This window comes from Channa argus, chromosome 11 (genome assembly GCF_033026475.1).
Source record: "Channa argus isolate prfri chromosome 11, Channa argus male v1.0, whole genome shotgun sequence".
In the NCBI taxonomy this organism is placed as follows: domain Eukaryota; kingdom Metazoa; phylum Chordata; class Actinopteri; order Anabantiformes; family Channidae; genus Channa; species Channa argus.
Window position 1 is genome coordinate 3,339,144 of NC_090207.1, and position 24,908 is coordinate 3,364,051.

General features: G+C 42.3%; 1 protein-coding gene across 8 annotated transcripts in view; it reads left to right on the forward strand.

Moving 5' to 3' along the window:
* Nucleotides 1-222: 222 nt before the first annotated feature.
* Nucleotides 223-24,908, forward strand: part of prdm6 (PR domain containing 6) — an 83,524-nt gene continuing 58,838 nt past the window's right edge. For 6 of the 8 annotated variants that reach the window (XM_067520690.1, XM_067520686.1, XM_067520691.1 and 3 more), the window contains exons 1-4: nt 223-363; nt 1,931-2,640; nt 9,851-9,999; nt 11,471-11,629. In XM_067520690.1, coding sequence (XP_067376791.1) covers nt 1,947-2,640; nt 9,851-9,999; nt 11,471-11,629 — 1,002 coding nt within the window. In that variant the 5' untranslated portion in view covers nt 223-363; nt 1,931-1,946. The other 2 variants (XM_067520688.1, XM_067520687.1) reach the window with 2 other exon arrangements.

Genomic DNA, 24,908 nt, shown 5'->3' on the forward strand with positions numbered 1-24,908 from the left:
GCAACAGGAACGAAGAGAGGGGATGAAGCAGAGGAAACAGAAACGAAAAGGCCAGGAGCTGAGGAGGAGAGTGGAAATTATGAGAGTGGAGAGAAATAATACGTGTGAATTAGAGGGAGAAGGCCGTGGTAGATAAGGCAGAGAGAGGAGGGGAGAGGGCAAATCAGTAGCAGGGAGGGAGGGAGGGAGGCAGAGACAGAGGCGTGTGCAGCAGCTGCTCTGATAGTTTTGGCTCCGGAGACGCGCAGGTCGCCGCGCACTGTCCCGGCTCCCCTCGATGGTCCAGCGCAGCCCAGAGGAGGGACGAACCTTCCACCGCTGCACGGGAACTAACGCACAGGAGCAGCGCACACTCTGACAGCAGTAAGCTTCTTTGGGGCTTCAACAACTTTCACTTAATAAAAATAGAGGAAGGAAAACTCAGCGGAGCGTCCGAGCGTCTGCACCCGCCCACCGCTGCCTCTGCCTGGACACAAGCAGCGCGCCCGACCGCCGATCTTTCTTGGACTTATCCAGACAGTCACTTTTATTTATTGTCACATGAAACTTTCAGTAACTGCCCGGTTAAAACTGTGAGCGAATCCGAAGTGTACGTAAGTTTTATTTTATTTCTTATTCTGGGCATTTTCAGGCGCCTGGCCGCGCGTAAAGTCCGCGTTAAAACGGGCATCGGAGCAGCGCTGCAGCGGAGCTGGGGCTGCAGCCGAGGGTCGACCGGGCTCAAGTCAGTTCATACAGACCACGTTTGGGCTGTGCGGTCTTCATTCTGTGCTCAAGAGAAATCATTTCACCGCGCGTTTTGTCTCAGAGGGTCTTCAGTCCTTGTTTTTTTTTTATCAAATATGCAAAGAAAGAAAATGAATACAATTCTTCGGTGTGTGAGGACAAATAAATTCGTCGGTCATGACACAAATTTGTGCTAATTTCTGTCCACATTAGTGATGTTGGTGCCTTCAGTCGTGTAATTTGTATTTTCTGCTTTTAGTGACAAAATGTGAAAAAGCTTGTTTAGTCTATTTTGACCAGTGGGCTTCAAGTGATACAGGAAATTAAAACAGAACATGTTTAGAAAATGCTGATTTAAAATCAGTATTTTTCCTTCAAAAAAGCAGTGAACAGCAGCAGGCTGAGTCAACTGAAACACTCCTCGCCGCAAACAAGTCATTTCAAAGTGAGAAATACGTGTCAAGACTCAGTTTTATTTTTAGTATTATTAATATTATTAAAATTGTGCAAAGGTTTCATTTTTGTGTAGATTTGATGTGGACTGCTGACTGTGGTTCTTGGCTCCTCTTCATGTGTATAACTTTATTTTAGTAGAGCTTGGAGTCTGAAAAATACAAATCTTTTTTTTTATTCATTAATTTCAAATTTAAAAAAAAATCATTTCTTGAAAATCTTAGAGATTCCAGCGTCAATGCATTTCCCACATTTTCCAGAGACTGAAAATGGTAAAGGGAAAAATTCTGCATTAATGTAAACAGGGGAAACAAAAAGCTGCCTTTGTGTCCAGTTTGTCACCCGAAGTCTGGATTAAAGTTTGAAATCAGTGGGACTGAAGGCAGATGCTGAAATCTGTCCTCGGCATGTGTGGGATCAGTGTCAGTGTGACCTTTTTTAAGAGAAGATTAAAAGCAAAGAAATGTTTAAAAAGTGGTAGTTTTGGCTCCTGGTCTCTGCAAAATGTTTCACCTTTGAATTAAATTAGAGTCGTGAGTGTGTTTGTCTCTTAAATGTGACAAATGGCACTTGGCATCCTGATCTTCTGCGTCCCACATGTGTCAGTGAATTTTATACAGATGTGCATCACTCTCCGACATAATTCTGAACAGATAGGAGCATGTGTGTGTCGTCTTTGTGTTTACATCCTGGTCCGATCTCCTCTGATGCTGATGATTGACAGCTCGTCCTCTCTGGTGTCTCCCCACAGCCGTCGGCGGACAGCCATGCTGAAGCCGGGAGACCCCAGCGGCTCGGCCTTCCTCAAGGTGGACCCTTCCTACCTGCAGCACTGGCAGCAGCTCTTCCCTCAGGCTCAGCTGAAGGCACCTCTGGCCCCGCCGCCTCCACCTGAACGCCTCTCCATCCCCATGGACAGCCTCCGCCCAGCCCGCCTGCACAACCACCTCCTAGCCTCCACACACTGCGCCTCCTCTTCCTCCTCTTCTTCGTCATCTTCGTGTTCCTCAGCAGCTGCTTCTTCAGCAGCAGCGGCAGCTCTCACCCCGTCCTCCTCCATCTCCACCTCTGCAGGCCTCTCCCAGCTGCCTGTCCCTCAGCAGATAGCACTCTTTGGGCAGGCCTTGGCCCCAGTGTGTGCGGGGCCTGGAGGACCAGGAGTAGGAGTAGGAGCAGGAGGAGATCTGGTGGTGGTCGTCCCCCCGGACAATAACCAGCAGGGTCAAAGCACAGCAGTGGGGCTCCTCCATCAGGCCAAAGACCAGAGCTGTGGGGGGGTCGGGGTCGGGGTGGTGTCGTCCAGCATGAAGAGCAGCGGCAGCGGACGAGGCGGTGAGGAGAGCGGAAAAGGAGCTACGGCGAGGTTCAAGCTGACGGTGGAGGAGCTTGACTACTACCTGTACGGACAGCAGAGGATGGAGATCATCCCCCTGAGCAACCACACGGGAGAGCTCAACAACCGTATGCACACACACACACACACACACACACACACACACACACACACACACACACACACACACACACACACACACACACACACACACACACACACTGACCTGTCACGGTGGTCCACTCAGAGTTTTAAGGCAGTCAGTCATTTCTAAGGGTCAGAGATCGTGTCTGTGGTGCTCTGGATTCTTCAATGTGGTTTTTCTGCTGGAAGCTGCAAACCTGTGGTTGTTTCAGTGCAAAAGCAAATTATTATGTTAACATAATCCAAGTGATGAGACATTTACATCTGGTCATTGGGCAGATGCTTTTATTCAAAGCAAATTATCAAAGATTATGGGTTTATGTTGCCATAATATTCCTCTACAGCTCTGAGCAGTGAGCTCACTGTGACTTTGAGTTTGTCAGTTCACATTAACTTTTTTTTTTTTTATACGTCTCTAATATTTTTGCAGCATTGATACATGAGCTTATTGGGACTTGTATTGTGCCATGTTGAACTCAAATACATTTTATAAAATTACTAGATTATGTTGCAAATATCAGGTTGAATTATTTATAAAAGGCATTTGTTATATTCAGCAAGTAGCTGATAATTGATTGCAATATTTTTTTTATTGCTGTGAGACGTTTAAAAAATATTTGTATTTTCTTTCATCAATTTAGGAATATTTTAGTAGGCATGAAATGAACTCCACAAAATTATTGCCAGCGATTAATTTTAGCCAAACATTAATTTGTTAATCAATGATGTAAAATAAAGTAGATGAGAAATAAATATAAAACAAATGAAATAATTAAGTAGCTTGATACACTCGTTAAAATGTGTTTCGTTATTTGAACAAGTCTGTTTTCTTTAAATGACAGTGTTTTAAAAAAGACATCATGAAGGTGTGTGTGTGTGTGTGTGTGTGTGTGTGTGTGACATGTTACAGTTGGTTTGACAGCTGCTGTGTTGGACAGTAGGAGCTGGAGGAGGGTCAGGGGTCAGAGGTCAGTGGCCTGGTCGGGGTTCAGACCTGCAGCCCAGAGAAATGATTCGGGCTTTTTCTTCACACTCCTCCTCTCGTGTTCTTGTGCGAGTTAATGATTAATTCCACTTAAACTACAGTGAGACTCGTGGATTAATTACATATTCGTTGTATTTCACCTCAGGAGAGAGAAAAACAGCTCATTAGAAGCTTTTTAAACGGCAGCAAACGTTTTAAATGAGCAACTACATTTTTTTTTCCCATTTGAAATCAACTTGATGTAGGAATTATTAATTTTAGCCGCAGTTAATTTTTAAAATTCAGTTATTTTAGTTTTTGGCCTCCATGATAAAACAGAACCACATTTTTACTTTTTTACTTTCGTTCACTTTTATTAAATGATATCTGTGTGTGTGTGTGTGTGTGTGTGTGCGCGCGCGCGCGCACAGAAATCGACAGAGCGCCGTCATGAGTAAAAGACGCACACGCCCCCCCCCAGTTTGTTTATAATGTGCTCAGTCTCACGCAGAAGGTGCGTTTCATCCGCAAACTCGGTGCGTCCCGTTACACCTACGAAGTGCCAGCGCGCTCGGAGTCGAAGCTCAGCGGTGAGACAGCACCGAACACTGACCCGGTGCAAATGTGGCGTTTCAGCTTCTTATTTTCAGACACGAAAATGTATTCAGAGTTTTAGTTTTTGTGCCCGATTCTAATTTATCCATCATAGTGTTATTTTACACACAATTCATAATATGTTTATGTTAAATTGATGATTAGAGCATCAGGATCAGATCTAATGTGAGTTTATTTTCTAAAATAGAAGTCGACTAATAGCAAACACATTTTTTTCTCGGGTGTGAGCGAAGTAAGGGAGAACAGCAATATGCATATATAACAGGAAATACACTTTCTGTTAGGCCACTGGGAATTTATTCTGTATTTATTTTACAATAATTATAAAATAATTGTAACAGTTGCTCTGGGAAACCACTGAGTTTTATGACATTCATAATTTTAAACACAACAGTGATCAGACTGTTTGGGTTTTTTTCCCTTTGTGTTGAACCTTTTTGAGGCTCGTTTAAAACTTGCACAGTTATTTCATTTGTTATTTGTCTTTATAATTTTTACAGTATTTCTTCGCAGGGCTGCATTTGAATGTAGCGCATCACCGGCGCCGTTTTGCCTTTGATCCTCATAATGCTTCTCTAATATGAGGTTCTATGTCTAACTTTAGAGTTCATCCCCGTGTGTGTGTGTCCATGAGCGCCTCGCTGTATATTCCGCGGTGATAAAACGGACCATCAGCAGTAATCTGCGTCGATATGCGCCGGCAGGGCCGATGAGGGATGGAGGGACAAGCAGGAATTAATTGCCGTATATAGTTTTGTGTTTGTGGAGGGGGGGGGAGTGGGGGGTTGGCAGGGGAGGGGGAAGGGGGGAAGAGACGGGAGGGGGTCGCAGGAGGAGTGAGAGAGAGAAGAGAGAGGGGGGATCGATCCACCGGCCACCGGCCCGCTATTTATCATCCCAACACGGCTGTATTGAGGTCTCTGGGGTGTGTGGGTGGGTGGGGGTGTAGATAAAGCAGTCAAACATAGACACAGTCCCATAAGTCCCCGCCCGCCCTGGATTATTAATTACACTAATAATAATAATAATAATAATAATAATAATAATAATAATAATAATAATAATAATAATAAAAACGTATTTTTTTATACTTTTAATCACCTGTGGCCTATAATAAATTATTAAACAAGCAACTTTAACGTTAGTCATTCTTAAATACTCAGACCATCGAAACACTAGTTCAGTTTAAATAATGAATGAATTAATTCCTGTTTTCCTGAGTGTTTTCGGTAGATTTGTTGGCGTTTTACAGAAGGTTTATCACAGACTCTCTACATGTAGTCAGATTATTGATTTATTGAGTTTCAAATCTTAAAGTCCAGCTTTTACACGAAAACCTAAAATTAAAACCTGGTCTGATCCAGGCAAATATTATATAAAATAAATAGTTTACGGCCATATGTGATGATATTTTAAAGCTAAATCAATTAAAAACATTGTGAAAATGTTTAAAATGTGTGTGTTTAAATGTGATCTAATTATTCTATAAAGGTTGGGACTCTCAACTCCACAAACACTGGATCCTACGTTTCCCATCATGCAACTTGATACCACTTTCTTTAGTTTTCTCGAAGCCCAAACCAGCGTTTGTACAACACAGCGATGCCTGAAATCAGCGTCTCTTAAATTTGCACAAACCTGAACAGAAAGTCAGGCATCTTGTGTTTGTGTGGTTCTGGGAGAAAGTTGTATTTAACCACGAACAGAGGCAGAATAAGTGTCTCGGTTTGTGAGTAGCAGCAGGTTTGACTTTTAATCTGCTTAATTTACATTTCAGATCACAATTCATCTCTGCCGCCTTTCAGCAGACAAAGTATTATTTTGTAGCTGTTACCTTCATTGTTTTGAGTGATATGCTGCCAGTTACTGCACTGTATGTTGCTCCGCTGGCAAACAGATGTTTATTGTTGTGTGTCAGTAATTTCGACTCGAGAAATCAACACTTGTGGATCTATTATGCATTTATTTGAAGTTTTAAGTATTTTAAGTGTTACGTTTTTGCTCCAAGGACAAACATGCTCTTTGCAAAGAGTTGACCTTGAGGTTTGTGCTCGGCTGATGAAAACATATTTTTACCTTTGATAGCACTGCTTTGGTCTCCACCAGCTCCTTTTAAGAAAAATAAAAAATAAAGAAATAAAAAAACGGCACATCTGGCTCTTTGCTGACCGTCTGTCTGCAGAGGCGAAACCAGGCAGTAAATGTGGCGTTAAATGAAACCTGAGAGGCAACAAATGCACCGCAGTGGGTTTACAGAGTGAAGAAGTGTGGCCTCTCTGTGTGGTCCGTCCTCGGCTGGACAAATGCAGCTCTTAACAACTTTAGTCTTTATGAAGTGTGATGGTTCTGTTGAGGACAAGTCCAGGAGTTTGTTACTGAACCTGGAAGCGTCTCACTGTTTGGCCTTTGTGTCTGGAAATGACACCAGCTCCTACTGTTGACAACTTTGCATCGGTCCAAACGTAGAATAAAGAGACGTCACTTGAACGTTTAGGTTCCTGGTGTGGGAACGAATGCACAAGCTTTTAAAATGGCCATTTAAAGAGGGGAAAACGAGGAGCATGCACTGGTGGAAGAACTCATTTTTTGGGAAGCAAAGTGCTTCACAAAAGAGGCCGAATTTTGAAAAAGTGGCCCCAGAGGTTTTCGGTGGAAACGGCGCTCGGAGAGCAGAAGCAGAGTGGAGCTGTCTAAACACTGGCGGCGAACGCAGCAGAATAGCGAGTTTGAATGATGGGCAGCGAGGAGATCACGCCATAACAAGTTCACAGCCAGTTCATCAGTCTGAGGCAGAGAGGAAGAGAACATGGGATTAGTGGAGGAAAAAGGAAGCATTTACAGCTTTAACCGTGCAGTGAGCGGGTTGTACTGGTACTGCAGTAGTGTGTGTACACTTACTGCATAAAGGTTCCCTGTCTGTACTTATAGTTGGTGCCTGCTGTAAAACCTTCAGCACAATTTGAGGCTAAAATTAATCAGTATTATTTAAAACATTTTTTACTTGGGGTGTTTTCTTGTATTTTGTCACATTAAACTCAACATATTTGGCTTTTCCTACAGTTTATAGGCACATTATTATCAATATACAGGTTATTATATCAGAAAATGTTTCCGAGCTATTTTGGACGCCCTCTGTCTCCTTGCACTGCGTCGGTGTCTCGTCAGTTTGTTTGTGTGGTTGTTTTGCATCGTTGACTTTTCTTTGTACGAGTAAAGATTTTATAGCGTCTTCATTCGGTTATTTATGTAATTAGACTTAAAATAAAATTTCTCTCTCACATATTTAGAAGTAGCTTTTAAAATGATTAAAATGTTATTTTACAAAACATGAAGTGTTGATAAAGTGAGTATTTATGTTGTCACTATAAATGCAGAAGTTATTTTATTTCACAGTCGATTGAATCTAATAAATAATATATACTGAACTACTTATTTGTCTATTTGTTATTTTGCTTAAAATAGTGTAACATGTTCAAATTTGGAACCGTTCAGAAAAAAACAACTTGTGTGAACAGAGCTGAGCCTCCCTTCGTCTGTCTGTCAGCAGGTCGGCTCGGAGCTCTTCTTCATCTCCTCTGTCTTGGTAATGACGCTCGAACGCTGGGAAAACAATCAAACGAGTGTCGCTGTGGACGAGATGGGCACGAGGGGTTTTTCTTTTGAGAGAGGAAATAAAAGACGCGACGTCACGTTTTACTTTCATTTCTCCTGAGAAATGTGTCTCCTTTTTTCCCTCTTTTCCCCTCACACTCAGTCAGTGCTTCACTGAAAGTACAATCACCACTTTAATCAAGTGAAAGTACGAGCTCCTGAATTATTAAAAGTACAAAAGTACTGCAGTAAGTTACCGATAAAATACAAAGTGCTAAAACACTGTTGAACTTGCGTTTTGAGAAAATGAAGTCTGGTCCAGATTTGTTCCTCATGTGCTTCGTAATTTGGGGGCCTGGTGGCTCAATGGGTAGAGCATTGGATTGGAATGCAGATGGCTGTGGGTTCGAATCCCACCCCATCAGGTGTGAGTCTGCCCGGGTCAAACGTTTGTGACCCCGAGCGTTCGAACAGTACGTTAGAAAAGAGACAGATTGTCATTTTTTTGCACATATAATTAAATTCCCATAATTCAAAATCAGGCAGTGGTGGTTTCAGCACCAGTTTAATATCAAATCAGCTTATGTTGCTAAAATATTGTATTTTCTGATTGTGAGTCAGCGGTGATCCGGTGGCGTGTTACTGTAGCACCGTGGACTTAAGTTCTGGTGGTTTCAACAGGTCACATCGTGTCTTCCCCCGAGGTCCAATGAAGAAACCACGACGACGTCCAACATGATGGAGACATTTTTCCCATTTACTCGAGCGTGAACCTGTGTTACCACTGTGGTTGCTAATACACATAAAGTGCTTTAATTAGCTTCTATCAATCACGCTGCGAAAGTGGCCGTCGCTCTTTCCAATGGAGGATATTTAATTTTAGGCAAAACATGGAAAAGCAACATTAACATCCTGTTTCTGTCGGCCTCCCAGCTCCTCGTGGCTCTGTGGGAGTTTTCTGTGCAGATAATAATCTCTCATTATGTTGCTACAGTCAATTAACATCCATTACTGTCAGACTGCATCTCTGAGTAAATGTTGACGCTCGCTAATTCCCAGCAATACACTGCTCGCTGGATTTAACCTGGAAAAACACAGAACTGGGGCGTCCCCCCCCCCCCCCCCCTTTTTCATTTGAACCTCAGCGGATCACCAGGATCCTGCTCGTCTTCTCTCATTCCTTTAGTTTTTGCCGTGGTAGAATCCTCTATTATACCAACCTGTTTCAGCTCAGGACCTTCGTCAGACGTGTGGACAGAGGGTCTTTATATACTTGATGTCCAGTGCGGGCTGGAAACATCAGTGGCCAAACCCCAAAGGATGTTGTTTCATTTGATTACAAGATGTCAAAATAAAAGCACGTTACGAAATAAAATTGAATAGAAAACATGGAAAAAAATAAAAAAATTGAAAATATCAAATGAATCGACAGGGCAAGTGTTCACATAAAACTGAAACTATCCAATAAATACTTTAAAAGAATTGACTCGAAGTTATACGTATTTTATGTATTGGTAAAACTATAAAGATCAAACTTCTTTTTTTTTTCCTAAGAAAATATATAAATGTTTTTAATTTCAAAATGTCTTCAATTGTTCAATAGTTTCACCTGTTTTATATCCCATTTTTTGTTGAAACATGCTCTTATTTTGACATCTTGTCATCCAAGCAACTTCCTTTGGGGTAAATATTTCCCACCCTGCTCTTGTAAGACACAGTGTCCACACATCTAATGAAGGACCTGGTGAGATAAAGAAGATTCCTCCATTAGTCAACCAGTGTTTTCCAGTTATCTCTGGACTCTCACTGCAGAACTAAAGCACCTTGTTGTATGTTTCATTATGTGTTTTCACCTTATTGGAAACGAGCTGCTCAAACGCTGAATAAAAACAAATCGAATGACGGAACACAAAAAAAAGTTTTAAAACATCTGACCTGACTTTCTGAACTGAAGATCAGGTTTTTAGAAGCAGAAATCAATCAGTGCACAATCAAACAAAAATGGATCTGTCCTTCATCTCCAGGTTGTGACATGTGTGCGGACAACAGAAACGGCGAGTGTCCGATGCACGGTCCTCTCCACTCTCTGCGCCGGCTCGTCGGCACCAGCGGCTCGGCGGCTCCCGTTGCCCTGCCGGACGTCCCCGATTGGCTCAGAGACCTGCCCAGGGAGGTGGGACTTTCCCTTTGTCTCTCTGTCTATGTCTACTTCTTACAGCCTGCATTTTTTTTTTTCAATCATAATGATCTGCAGAAATTTCATTACAACACAAGATTTAAAAATCCACTTATTTTACTCACATTTTTCAGGTTTTCTGTCTTTTTAACATGTCTCCTGTCAACATTCAGCTCTTGCTAAAAATTCATTCTGTTAGTAAAAGACAGGTCCCGATGTGGCAGTTTGTAAACTGTGACCAACGCTTCATCTTAGTTAAAGCCTTCACATATTTGATATCACTGTGTTGGTGTAAGTGTCCTCCAACTAAAAGTGTTGTAGTCTTTTTTTATTTTTTTTTCCCCAATATGGTGTCAAGTTTTTGTGTAGTAGGCAAAATTGCCAACATAACGTTGGATTTCACCACAACAGACTCAGGACACTGGTGATCTGCTCAGGTAGAAGCCCACTGGACCGTGAATCAAGCTGAACGATGACTTTTACTCCAGGCAGTGAATGCAGCATCATGTCTACTGTTTTTAAAGGACGTCTTCGCTGATAGTGAACTTGCCTCTTTTGCTGCTAGTTTGAGTAGAACTTCTAAATGAATGCCGTGAAACTTCCCTTTGAAAATAAAACCTCTCTACTTCTAGCTGGAAAATGCCTCCAGATGACATCACTCGGAGAAAACCTTCCGTTCAGATTATGTCATCTTGTTTCTCTTATTATGGAGTTTGTCATACTGCTTTTCCAGATGTCACACAGATCATATTATCTGTACTCCGAACAAAGAAAAACTCCACTGCGTGATGTCATCTGGAGGAGTTTTTCAGCTAGGAATACAGAAATAATTCAATATAGGGACATCGGAGGGATGTTTAAAAGCATTAATGTACATTTACACATCTAAGCTAAAAATTCAGAGAGGAAGTTGAAATTTGGTGAAGTTGCCCTGTAAAGTGTTTGTAGTAGTAATTCTACAGAACAAACTGTTACATATACACAACGATCAAGTAGCAGTATCACATTATGAAACTACTGTTGTGCTTTCTTAATGTTTTATGTCAAAATACAAAAGCATTATGAGGAAAAATATACTTAAAGTACCAAAAATGAAAGAACTCGTTATGCAAAGTGACTCATTTTGGAGTCATTTTAGTTTCGTTGGATTATAATAACTCTGAAGAGGTGGAGCTGAGTTTGTTTATTTCACACATCTGTAACAATAAACCATCATCTTTCTTATGTGTTTAGTTTCTTGTCAATCGGAGATGTAACTAGAAAACTCAAGCTGTCAAATAAATGAACTGATTAAAAATATCATGTATCATAAAATGCAAATTACCTTTTAAATTGTACAGAAGTGCAGTACTTGACTAAATGTACTTGTTTTTTTTCCCTAGTTGTTTTACCAAATACATTCTTGTCCTAAATAACTGCCCCATGCAAACTCGAGCACAGTCTTAAAGTCTATGTGTTGTATGTCCAGGTGTGTCTTTGCACCAGCACGGTTCCTGGTCTGGGTTATGGGATCTGCGCAGCTCAGAGGATCCCTCAGGGAACGTGGATCGGCCCATTTCAGGGAGTCCCTCTGCTGCTGGACAAACTTCAGTCAGGAGGCGCCAGAAACACGCGACACCTGTGGGAGGTAGGACGGGTGTATGTGAAGCTGAATGTTTTTTTTTTTTCTGTGCTTGTGTGTTTTGGTGTGAATCTAAGGCTGTGAACATGAGACTGTGCCGTTCGTGGTCATCGTCGTATCACCTCTCAGTCCATTGATCAGAGCAGATTGTATTTACATACAGTGGCAGGAGAAAGTCAATGTGGCAGTTATAAACAGCCGCATTAGCATTAGCGAGAGAGCGCGGCAGTGAGGGATGCTGAGAGAGGCGCAGATGGATGAGTCCCCTGTGGCCAAGCTGAGAAAGGTCAGTCAGACGCCGGTTGACCGGATATCAGTCTCTCGGCTGTTGACTGCAGCGGGACGTCAGGGAGGAGGAGGAGGGGGGGAGAGAGGGGGGTGACATGGGTGGGGTGTGGTGGGGGCTGCACAAGGCTCAGAGGTCAGAAGTTGAAGTTGGTCGTGTGTTCAAGACATCATGGGCCAAGTCCAGCAGGAGCAGGGAGCATCACGTGGACAGTTGAGCGTCTGCTGTGGAAGACCAGAGAGGACGCTGGTCCCACCTTAAGCTGGATTTATACACAGAAGCTGGGCAGCTGCTCTACGCCAGTGTGAACAGTTCTGCTTGTGCGTTGGTGTCTTTGTATCAGGCTGCAGACACACTACCAAAGTGGTAACCGGCGGTTTCTGTGCCACCAAGTTGCAGTTTCTTCATCCCTGTGGCGTTTTTTATTAAACGTATGTTCTACAAACAATAGTAACTTGAAACAGAGAAGGTAATGATGACTTCGAGCGGATTCCAATATTTCCATTAAAAAAAACAGCCGGTACCAGTAAAACGGCCAAAGTTAGGAGAAGGTGAAGTTTCCTTTCCCACATTAGGGGGTTTTCACAGCTCAGGAGCAGGGAGCCAGGAGTCGGCCTAAAATATCTTTGTGCCGTTGTTGCACTGGGACCCAGCAGAGACACACAGAGTCCCTCTGTGGGGTCTCGAACCAGCCTTTGAAGCCTCCAGCCCTAGAGAAATGGTGATCTGATAACCCGGCTCTAACCATCGGCGTATTATCGGCCGCCGGGCTTAAACCGGTCATTAGGTCTATCGACGAAGAAGCTTTACACGCAGATCCCATTAAAACTCACTGGTTGTTAAACTTCCTTATTGATGCCCCCCAAAACAGGAAGCGATGCTTGTCCTATAGCCAATCAGCGAGCTTATGTCATGTTGTCTATGGTGTCTAGGAAAAGGCCAGTTTTAATTAAAACCCTCTTCGTTAATGTCTGGCTTTTTTTCTTTTTTTTTTTTTTGGTGCTGCAGTATATTTTGGCTCGACAAATTGATCTCCTCCGAGGCGCAGCGTTTAGTTTATGGTGGAATAATTCTTCAACTGTCTGACGCGGAGCTTTGTCGCTCACAGCTTCTGTGTTGAAGTCAAAAAAACAAGAGGCGTGATTTTAATATAACGGTGATTTTGTGTGATTCCTTCAGACTCGAGACTCCTTACTTTTACACAGCATGAATAAATCTTGAATAAAGAAATAATTCATAGTATTTAATAACTTCTTGTGCATCACAAAGTCTGCTGTTTACTGTAAAATCACTTCCTGAATCAGTTCCACCTCAGCGCACTCTGAGTAGTTGTTTGAATCATATTTCATGTAAGCAGACAAGTTTTTATTTGTCTTGAGTTGACTCTTCTTTAAAGCTACAGCGTGCAATTTAAGTTCTGTCCTCTCTGCTCTGAAGCTGCTCAGCTTCTTCCATTCAGCTCCTCGAGGTGATGAAATGACAATAAATTGTTGAAAAACCTACTGATAAAGCAGACATCATTGCTCTTCTCTGATTGGCCAGAGGGGTGAGCCTCACTCTTCTTCACCGCTGTGTCACAGGAGGCTTCCACTGCCCCTCCCCACATTAAGTTATGTTATTTCTGTTAGAAATATTAGAAAAGTGCTGCACACTGTAACTTTAAAGTAGCTGTTGCCAGTTACAAAAAACTCTGGTAAAATGAGTCTTTTGGATGCTAGTGTTTAGATGTGATGCCTAACATGACATTTGATGGACAAGTTGGAAATGTATTGTATTGGACAGTGTAAATGCTGCTTATCTAGGGACACAAACCGTATTTTCTTTGTAGGACGTGAAAAAAAAAAAAACTGCTAGTACACACTGCTTTCATTCATTGTGGAATGTTCCCATTTTGGGATCATTAAAGTCTTATCTGAGCTTTTAGAACCTGAGCAGCGACATAAAGCTTAGTGCACGAAAACTGATCAATAGATAACGCATGACATCCAAATAGTCCTGGATTAGTAAAGTTAAAAATGTGTTCATGCTTTTATAACCTCTCAATTCAGAATTTCAACAACATTATTTCTTTCAGACGTTTTGTGAAAGAAAGCAGCAGAACTTTAGACTCACTAAGTAATATATTTGTTTCATGATACCTGTTGAGGCCGAAGAAGACTGGTTCCTATTTCTCTTCTAGCGTTGAATTACTATAGGGTTCAAACCGGTGAGCTCCAAAACCTCTGGACCATCTCGATTGAAAAGAATGTGCAGTAAAAACAGGAGAAACCTCCTGAAGTCGCAGCTCTGACCCCGGCCTCCGGGGTTTTTTTTTTTACACGAGCCTTCTTTCGGTCAGATGTGAGACTGGACGAGCTGTCAGCGCCGCGTCCAAACAAAAAAGGAAAACTACAGCTGCACAGTTTGAAGCACAATATTTGGTTAGTGCGGGATCGTGATGAGACACATGAGGATTCTGAAGGATCCAAAGTGCCCGTTATCTTGGAATTTTGCATCAAAAATAGATAAAGCTTTTGGCTGCTGCTCTCTCAGTCTGTGCTCGTCTCTGTCCATATTCCCATTGTGTTCCCTGCAGAATTCCCATTGACTTTGTGTTTTCAGTGGTTTGTGGTCAGACCGTTCAGTAAAAGGTCGGTAATATTTTCTTGACTGATGTCATTATTTAATGGTGGGCTAACTGCCCGCATTCTGGGATTTATTAAAGGGTCCGATGTCCATTAACAATACCACTTATGTTACGTCATAGATGATGGTTTTATGTCAAATTACATGTTGGAGGCGGTTTTTCCTGCTTGGATTTCACATCTGAGTCTCAAGGGTGCAGATATAAAAAAAAAACAGTCAAAACAGATGTGAAGACTTTGCGTCCATCTGTCTCTCAGCACGTCCCTGCCTCCCTCAACTTTAAGGGCTTTGGTTCCTAATCATCTTAAATTAAGGTCTTAAAACTTATGATAATTTCCCAAAGTCACTGTAGTATTTATCAAATAATCAGGAGGAAGTAGCGGGGACTATTTTCAGTGGCGGACTAATCTACTTTTGGGCCACTGAGAAAGTGGGCTTCTGGTCACTTTGAGGGGGACGCCCTCTATACTCCTCACATTCTGGGGCAGAGCCAGAGGTGGGGGGCCTGGGGTGGTACTAGCCACCACCCAAAATTGTGGTGGGCCCCAGGTGCCACCCCCTTACAGAGAGATGAGGTGCACGGGCAGAACTGAGCAAATCCTAAATTCAAATAAATCAAATTACATTTATTTCAGAGATAAAATGTTATTCTAATGTACATTAAAAGTAGTTTATTTTTATATTTCATGTTTTGTCATGATAGAATTTTGCAGCAGTTGCAAACAGGCAGATTATTGCTGCAAAGGATTTGAATTTTTACCTCCCCTCAACTATTTATTATTTTTTTCTAACTATTTAACTATCTGACCTAGTTTAAAAATAAGTTATTTATTTGACATTTCTGATACTGAACACACTTTGCAAACGCACTATTAGCCTATTAATATGCAGTTTATTATTTTCAGAAAGGTTTTTAAATTTAAATTGAGTTTGAAACCTTTCCAAACATTTTTCAAAAAAAAAATAGCTGCTTTGCTTTTGGTCATTTTGTCTATTTTTGCCTAAATTGCATCTGTTTTGATCATGTTGTTTCATCGTGTTAGGATTAAAGTGTTAATCGGCTGTTGTTCTGTTAAAGTTAAAGAAATGCTCTTTGCGTGGAAATGTAATTTCCAGCTTGACAGACACCTGGCGTTTGTGCTCATTCTTATTGGCTGACTAAATATACAGTGTTTGTGGATTCGTTTTTATTCCCAATCCAAATTGTGCACACATGCCTGGAACCACAGTAAATTTCAGTCTGAACCAGAGTCTGAGTTTGGTTTGAAGTCGGTTCTTGTAGTTTTGAATGTTTAGGTCTGTCTGGTTCCTCTTTTTCTTCAGTTCTTAATGCTGTGTATATGTCGAAAAGTGTCCTCAAACCCACTCGCTGAGCCTGGTTCATTTCTGGGCGTGACATCACCCTGTGGGCAGGGTAACCACAGGGGTTCAAGAACAAAGACTGGGGTTTTCCATCAGAACCTTCGTGTTGGAATAAGGCAGAGTGAGTGTGTGTGACGACGTGTGTAGTCTCACCATAATCCGGCAGTGTGTTGCGACACAGCGATGTGTTGGCTTGCTGTGGGAACACGGATGCATGTCACATGTTTATGTCCCAGGTTTGAAAGCGCCATTTATTGTTTCTGTGAGCTCATTTAGTGCAGCATTTCCACAGAACACAGATTTGCAGCTGTATTATTTATCCGACTTATTTCTCTAATTCTAAAACAAATTGTGGCTTTTTAGTTTAATTTATTTTACTGTTAAACCAGGTAAGATTCTGTAAAGGTTAAAACTTCTGTCCCGTGGCTGGTGTTGGTGCATCACGCTCTGCTGCTCCTCCCTGATCGTCCTTGTTATGTGAGAAAGCAGCGGCTCCGCCTGTAGGCGTGAACTTTGTGCTGTTGAGGTGAATCAGGGTCGGTTATCCAAATATTATCTGTTTCTCTGAACGATTATTACCCCTCTGATTTATGACCCACCTCACGGCTCGCTGAAAACACCGCTTCAGAGTATGAAGCAGCTCTGTCTGGAGGTGGAGGCCCAGACTGTTGCTCTTGGGCGTCAGTGACGGAGGCGATGGCAGCGTGGTTTATGAGGCTCACTGGTGACAAATGGACTGGTTGCATTTAAGAAAACTGACGGATTTGGTTTGACTAAATACCAGCTACAATGAGAAGGACCGAGTCTTTATTTTGGGTTTTATTTCGCTGTTGTGAGGTTACACAAGATTAAACATGCAGAGTAGCAACAAGAAGAACAATGTGGAGAGAAAGATGATAGAAAGGTGGAGAAACGGAGGATGAACCCCCAAAATGAGTGGTTTGCCAGTTTAACGAGGCAACATGTTTGTATGGGCTTATAACAGCATCCTGTTATTGTCATCAGTTGGGAAATGTAATTTGTTTTAAGGACAAACGACAATTATCTGTTACTTATCTGTTGAGGACAGTCTCAATCTCTCTCTCAGTCCGGCCAACGAATACTGTCTGCCGTCACTTCCAGCGCTCAAAAAATAATCTTTCTCCTTCCTCTGGCTTTTACATCAGCTAAAACGGACACATTCCCTCTCATCACTCCCCTGACTGAGAGGTTTGTCCTGTGAGTCACTGTGGGAAAACGGCACAACATAAAAGCCCAGTCTGACACTGTTGCTCACCTTATTTGTATCGGTGCAAAGCTTCTGCTGGTGGACAGCGCTGATGATCAGAGCTGTTTTATAGATAAAAAGCTTTTAAAGATCAGTCGTTGTTAGATTAAGAAAAAGCAGGAAGGAGAGGGGGGAGGGGGAGGGGACGAAGGACGAGGAGGAGGAGGCTGATGAGGAGAGAAGATAACAGTAGAATTAGTAGAGTTTCATTGATTAGCTGTAGAACAGAAGCGCGCGAGCATTGATCGGCTCTCAGGAACAGTTTTACAGGATTTAGACTGAAAAAGACGAAGACGAGTGTTTTCTGTGGAGGAAGAGACGAAGACACAGTCTGACAGTTGGACAGTTTTTTTTTTTTTTGTGCTGACTGATTCTCTGTCTGCAGGTGACGTAGTGTCTTTTTATTCCAACAAGAAAAACAAGTCAACTTTGAGCTTGATTTAAAAAAAAAAAAAGAACTTCTTCAAATTTCAAAATACTTAAAGTTGGCACCGAAATCCTCTGTAATAGCGTCAGTAGAAAAAAGAAGAAATGTTTTGGTGTTAAAAGGCTTCACAGACTGTGTGTGTGTGTGTGTGAGAGAGAGAGTGTGGTAACACCTGGAGACATGATAACTCACAGCTGCATTAGTGACTTACTGACACACACACGTCAGGCATCCAGTGATAAACACGTTACAACATGCACTCATCACGCACAAACACACACACACACATCATCTTCTGTTGGTGAAGCAGCCATTTACATGCCAGCGTTGGTTCAGAGCTGTACTTAAGTGTTTTTAGCTGATAACCGGACAACATTCCTGTCTGGAAAGACACACACACACACACACACGTGGTGGAGGGTGTCTCTGTAGCAGTCTGCTCGGCCCAGACAAGAAGGAGATTTACTCTCTACAATAAGGTCAAAAGGTTAAAACACTGTCAGTAAATTTCACACACACTTTGTTTCTCTCTCTCTCTCACACACACACACATACACACACAGTCAGCTGTTGCCTGAGGTTGTGCCGAATTCTTCCTGCCAAAAATGTGTGTGTTCAACATACAAGTAAATATTTAATCTCTTGCAAGTACATTTCCTCAAGAATAGTATGCAAGTACAAATTTAAAGTACTTGCATTGGATATTTTTTTATTTATTTTTTTAAACTTTTAATCCACTATGTAACAATGACAGTAGTGTTTAAACACTGTACTGCTACTTTTAGACCTAAAGTACATTTAGGACATTCACTTAGTACTTCAGCCTAAAGATTCTGAAGTGGTGCTACTACAGTATTTCTAGTGAAGTGCTTTACTTAAGTAGTTATTCAAATTGAATTTGTGGACCTCAGGTCAGGAATGAAGTCAGGTTTGTTTTCAATTTGAAGGGCTTCATTATTATTTTAAATGCTCTAAAAACCCAAACGAAGAGACTTCTAAAGCGAACCATCAGCTGGGATCTCGGTCCCCTTGTCTTTTTTTCATAAGCAAAAAGACGAGAAGCTAAAAGTAAAATAAAGTAATAGCACTTGTGTTTGGGGCAAAGGTTGATTTAGTGTGTGAGGACAGTGAGAGCAGAGATCAATGGCTGAATGAGAGCGTTGTAATCCACCCTCCTCAAACACACACAGGCTGACGTGTGTGTGTGTGTGTGTGTGTGTTAATCCTCTCCTCTTACCTCCAGTCTTCTGGTTCTTGTAAACGTAAGGAGGCAGAAAAAGATTAGACTCTCTGACGTCCTCCACTTCAGACTCCGTCAAATCCGTAAATACTCACATTTCAATAAACTTTCTGCAGTGATGTGCTCAGGAATTCTGTGCTCTCTTTAAACAATTACAATTTCACAGAATCCCATGGAGAAACTATGTGCTATCGTGTTCGCAGATGGAAAATAGAGAAATCCGCACTAATTCCACACACACTCTGTGTGTTTGAACAAACACACAGAATGTGATGGTGTGATGAGTTCAACTTAAGGAAAATGTAAAGATTTGGACAGATTGACACACGTGACGTTAATAACTCTGTGTCTGAAGTTTCTGATGCAGACGAAGCCTCTTGAGCTTTTCAAAAATAATTCTGATTAGATTTTGTACTTTGTACTAAAGACAGAAAATGTTGCTTGGTGTATAATTGAATTAGGTTTAGTGTGGAAACGATCGAAAGTGATCAATCAACAGACCTTTTTATTATTATTCTATAAATGTTTTGGAAAAGAAATTTAGATAATTCAATAATTATCATATGACTTATCACGTCTTAACTTAAATGTGGATCTGTGGTTCCAGTAAAGTGAATCCTGGCCTCCTCCAGCAGCAGCACCTCATGTGACGTGTGAATATAAAGCAGTGCGGTGCTGAAAGCTTCTTCTGTCTCACGCAAACTGAAGGTCAAACAAGGATGATTTGTTGAGCTCTAACAAACTAAAGCAGCAACCCCCCCCCCCAAAAAAAATTCCAGTTTTGTCACAATTGTTGTTCTCCGATGGGGGAAAAATGACAGGCGGAGATGTGAAGTGAAGCCGGCAGCCTGGCAGTGTTTGCTACATTTTCTAGCCGTTGAGCTAAACAACATGTTATATTTGGCCGTTTGTCTTGCCGATGGAATTTTGCAGCGATGGATTTGATAAACACAGGCGTCCAAAAACGTCCTTTGACAGAACAGCATCGAGCTAGAAACCAGCTGCTGCTGTGAGAGGCTGGAGTTCAGTCGGCAGAAGACATCTGTTCGTGAAATCGTCGCTTTTAAAACCTTTACAGCAAAATTAGTTCCAACACATCACTGCAGGATTATAGAAGGACAAAGTTTACATTTTATTTCAACTTTTATTTACAACTTTTTCCAACAAAAGGGAAAAACTGTTTTGTCAACCACAGATCCACCTCGACCTCTGTGCAGACCTTTCTTGCTCCAGTCAATTATTCTGTTTACTATGAGATTTTGCCAAGTTGCCACATATTGATAATAACCCTGCTGGTAGGTAGTAGGTAGCCTACTGAACCATAACTGTGGGTAACAGTTTACCAAATGTTACTGGACATCACTGGACAAAGTCCAGTCCATTATTTTTGATTCAGACAGTCCGCTCTGCTTTTGGGAAAGTAAAAAACACGACAGAGCAGAGACAACCGGGGCAGGACGACGCGGGAGGCTGTTAAACGTACAGCGATTAGTTTGAACGGACGTCGGTGACGAATGGCTGCAAAGTAACAAAAGCTTTAAACCACGGCAGAGTGCAGCAGCTTCATTTGAGGGCTGCAGGAAAACGGTGTGCGCTGCTACAGCGAGACTTCACCGTCTACCCTTAAAGCCAAGTATCAAGGTTTAAACTGCAATTTGAAAACATCGAGACAGAAATTAGTTCTTGTGAAGACAAAAAAACCAAACAAAGGAATCAGTCAAAAAAAGTGTGGGGATGACATTACAAAGCAGAACATCGTCCGAACGGACAGTGATGACCATTAAAGTGTTTACATGTAGAGAATAATGAATGACTCATACAGTCACTTACACCATTGATCGTTTGTTGGCTGTATGGACAGCAGCTATTGGCTCAGGTCATCACCTTATAAACACACTCCACTCCTCCTCAATACAGTCACGCTGCACAACCACGGACGGATGGAGCTATAGATTAATAATAAAGACACTCAGACAGTCGCTGGAGGATGCCGACTCCTTTTAGCTGCTCGCTGAGTCCTGTTAGCTGGGAAGACTTGAGATTTGTTTTGCATTTCTCTTTATGTTTTAGGGACGGGCAATAAAATTACACTGGGATTCAAACAAATGAACCTGCAGTTAATGATCAACTGCTTATTAACTGATTGACTGCCTCCCTCATACTCTGTTAGCAGTAAAAGGGCCAGTAATACTTGTAGTAAAACTACTGTATCATCAGTAAAATGTACTTGGAAGCTACAGTACACAACGTTTTGGACTTTTGAAGTATAAATAGGCTCCGGTCTTACTTTGGAAGGGTGTTGTTGGGGCCTCCTGTAAAGTCAGACTCATCTGACCAGACTGGCAGCCGAGCGTCCATATTTTGCCTTTAATTACCAACAGTAAATGTTTGCACGCAGGACGAATCATTGTCGACGTGTTTCTCGATAACACACTGAGCCCCCTGGCTGTCCCGGATAAACCCCCGGCCGCTGACTGTCCACAAGCCTGTGAACTCTGACTGCCGGTCCCTGCAGCAAAAGTTATTAGGTGGATTGGCCCATCCACAAACTTAGGTTAACCCCATAAGAGAAAAGACATGGACATCGGAATATGAAAAGTATCTAGTAATTGACCTCAAAGTACACATGATTAAAATTAGTATTTGAAAGTGAAATTAGTATTTAAAAGTACTTAAAAGTTCAAAGCTGCTTTTGTTCTCAAGCTCTTCAAACTTCCATGCTGCCAATATTTGAGTTCTGTTTTTATATGTTGGACGGGGATTAAACTCTCTTTAACTGTGACAGCGTGGAGTAGAACACAACATTGCGCAGAGAAAAATGTGTTCCCGAAGCTGCCAGGGTGTTCGGTGGCACACAAGGCTGCACTTCAACGTGGTTTTTCCCTTTTATTCTTAAGCCTCCATAAAGACACTGCCATTCAAATCCCTTGTGACGGTTAAGTGTGAGCGTGCTCGGTAGCAGTCCACCTTTCACTAGAGAAATGTGATCAGTTCAGATCAGTATCTGCTTCCTTCGTTTTTTGTTTTTTTCACCACCCCCTGGTTCTCCAATGACCCTAAAGAAACCTCCAGCAGAACATCAGCTGCCTAACAAGGGACACGCAGCAGAGGACGCACTTCGTGTGGCAGGAAGCTCAACCTGTCAGTGGACAATGGTGAAGGTCTACGCTGCCATCACTGAGTCTGGGTACGCTGACTGCAGCAGACTGCAGCCTGCCGTTCATTCGGCGGAGACTGGGGTCGACTGCAGTCTGCCATCGCTTCAGGTCCAGCGTGACTCTAGGACTCGGAATTGAGTGGGGAAACTCCCCTTTGGCATAAGGCTGTGGTCCATCAGGACCAAAAGCTCACACCAGAGGAACAGTCAATTCCCATCTGCTTTTGGCCTCATGAGCAAGGCCCAGCTCCACCCTCTGACATAACTAATCCTGCGCCACATTATTGCATCCCTGTTTTTCTGTGCAGATCTTAAAGCATTCACACCTTCTATATAAAGTCCTACTTGCCAATACACTTAGTCGGATTCTGAATCCGATTCTCACATGCAAGTTTGTCCTGAAGGTGGAACCAGAGGAGAGGTCATGAGGTCAGTAAAGTGAAAAACCATAATTCTCAGGGGAATGTGATCCGAAAGTTCCTGAGTTTAATCTTTCACGTGGACGCGATGGAGACGATACACACTTTAAATCTTACTGCACTTGTCTGACTCCGGGAGACTGGCAAAATGACCTCTACAGTACGTCCTTCTCCCCGAATAGACTTATTTAGTTTATGTTTCAGGATCTTGTGCCTTGTTTTAAAGTATTTTTGTTTTAACAGCGGAGACGTTGGCAGACGGAGCCGTGAGGCTTTTAAGCCGGTGTAAATTCAGGTTTGTGTAACGTTTAACACCCAGCGGGCCTGTAATCATCACAGCTTCAGCCTGACTCCAGATAGGAAGCTAATGATTTGTTGCTGAGGCTTGTTTGAAACACTTCAAATTACCTGGAGTTATTTCTTTTTCTGTGAACAGCAAGTGTCAGACTTGGAATCATTTTCAGTTGCAAGGGTTCATTCGTAAGAAAGTTTCTGCACTTAAACTGAAACAGGATGCACAGTTATGGGATAAATGTCTATAAATATACAAATGTTTGACTTTGTTCTACCAAAAATATCCCTGCAGGACTTATAATTCATTTAACCTCATGTTTGAACAGCTACCATAAAATCTTAACTGAATGTTATATATTTTCCATTTTAAAAAAAGGCCCTGTACTAATGCATGGGAGTAAATATTTTCAGGGACAAATCTTCAAATCAATTCAATTTAACTTTATTTATATAGCGGCAATTTACAACAAAGTCATCTCAAGGCACTTTACGTAATAAAGTCCAGACTACACAAGTATGTAGAGGCAACCCAACAATTCCCCCTTGAACAAGCCATATGCAACAATGCAGAGGGAAAAACTCCCTTTAACGGAAGAAACCTGCCTTGACCGGTTGGGGTGAGTGGAAAGTGGAGAGAGAAACAAAAAGCAACAACAAAAACATTATACAGGCTGTTAGGACGAGTAGCTGCACACTGGAAAACGCACAGCTCCAAAGCCGGGGACACTACCTGGTTCCAAAGAAGAGGGGCTTGATAGCTAAAGGCTCTGCCTCCCATTCTACTCTTTTATTTCAGCATGTGATATAACAGTTATTTCATATCTTATATTTTTAGTGCCGTGGCATCCAGATGACTACACGTGTTCAGCATTATGACCCTCTCTTGATTTAAAGCTTTGTCCCTATTTGTTATGATCCGTGGAATCAATGGCTTTCAGCTTGTCCCTTCAGGGGTCGCGACAGCAGAAAGTGTTCCGCACATTGATTTTGCGTTAGATTTTATGCCGGAAGCCCCTCCCACCACAACCCTCCCATTTAATCCAGGCTCGGGACCTGGATAAAATTATCCTGATCCTGTCTATCTTCGTCGGTCCCCAAAGAGAACCTCAACACACCGTTGACCCTAAGTACTTAAAGTCCTGCACCTTCTTCACCTCTGCTCCCTGTAACCTCACCGTTCCACCTGGGTCCCTCTCATTCACACACATGTATTCTGTCTTACTGCGGCTAAGCTTCATTCCTCTGTTTTCCAGAGCAAACCTCCACCTCTCTAGATTTTCCTCCACCTGCTCCCTGCTCTCACTACAAATCACAATGTCATCTGCAAACATCATAGTCCATGGAGATTCCTGTATAACCTCATCTGTCAGTCTGTCCATCAACAGAGCAAACAAGAAGGGGCTCAGAGCCGATCCTTGATGCAGACCCACCTCCACCTTGAACTCCTCTGTCACACCTACAGCACCTCACCACGGTCTTGCAGCTCTCATACATGTCCTGCACCACTCTAACATACTTCTCTGCCGCTCCAGACGTCCTCATACAATACCACAGCTCCTCTCTCTGCACCCTGTCATACTCCCTCTGACATTTTCTGTACTTCTCCATCAGCCTCCTCAAAGCAAATACTGCATCTGTTGGACTCTTTCTAGGCATGAAACCATATTGCTGCTCACAAATACTCACCTCTGCCCTTAGCCGAGCTTCCACGACTCTTTCCCACAACTTCATTGTTTGACTCATCAGCTTTACTCCTCTGTAGTTGCTACAGCTCTGCTCATCTCCCTTGTGCTTAAAAATGGGCACCAGTACACTTCTCTTCCAGTCCTCAGCATCCTCTCACTCTCCAAGATCTGAGAGAGATCCCCTGGTACTCTGTCGGTCAACAGCACCAGTGGAAGTCGTTATGGAAGTATGGAAGTCATTTTCGGTGTGAAAGTCATGATTCGCATTTTTTGATTTGGCATGTGTTTTACGTCGAATGCTCTTCCTGACACAACCCTCTGCATTTATCCAGACTTGGGACTGTCTGAAGACACTGGCTCGTGTCCCCTTGCGGTTGCATTCTGATAGAAATGTGACCTTAAGAGAGCTTTTTATTTTACATTTTCACAATGTATTGATATTTATTGTGCTAGTGGGCCTTGGTGGAACAGATTTACAATGGAGTGATTCAGTAATGCGGAGAGAAACAAAAGTAAAGGGCGT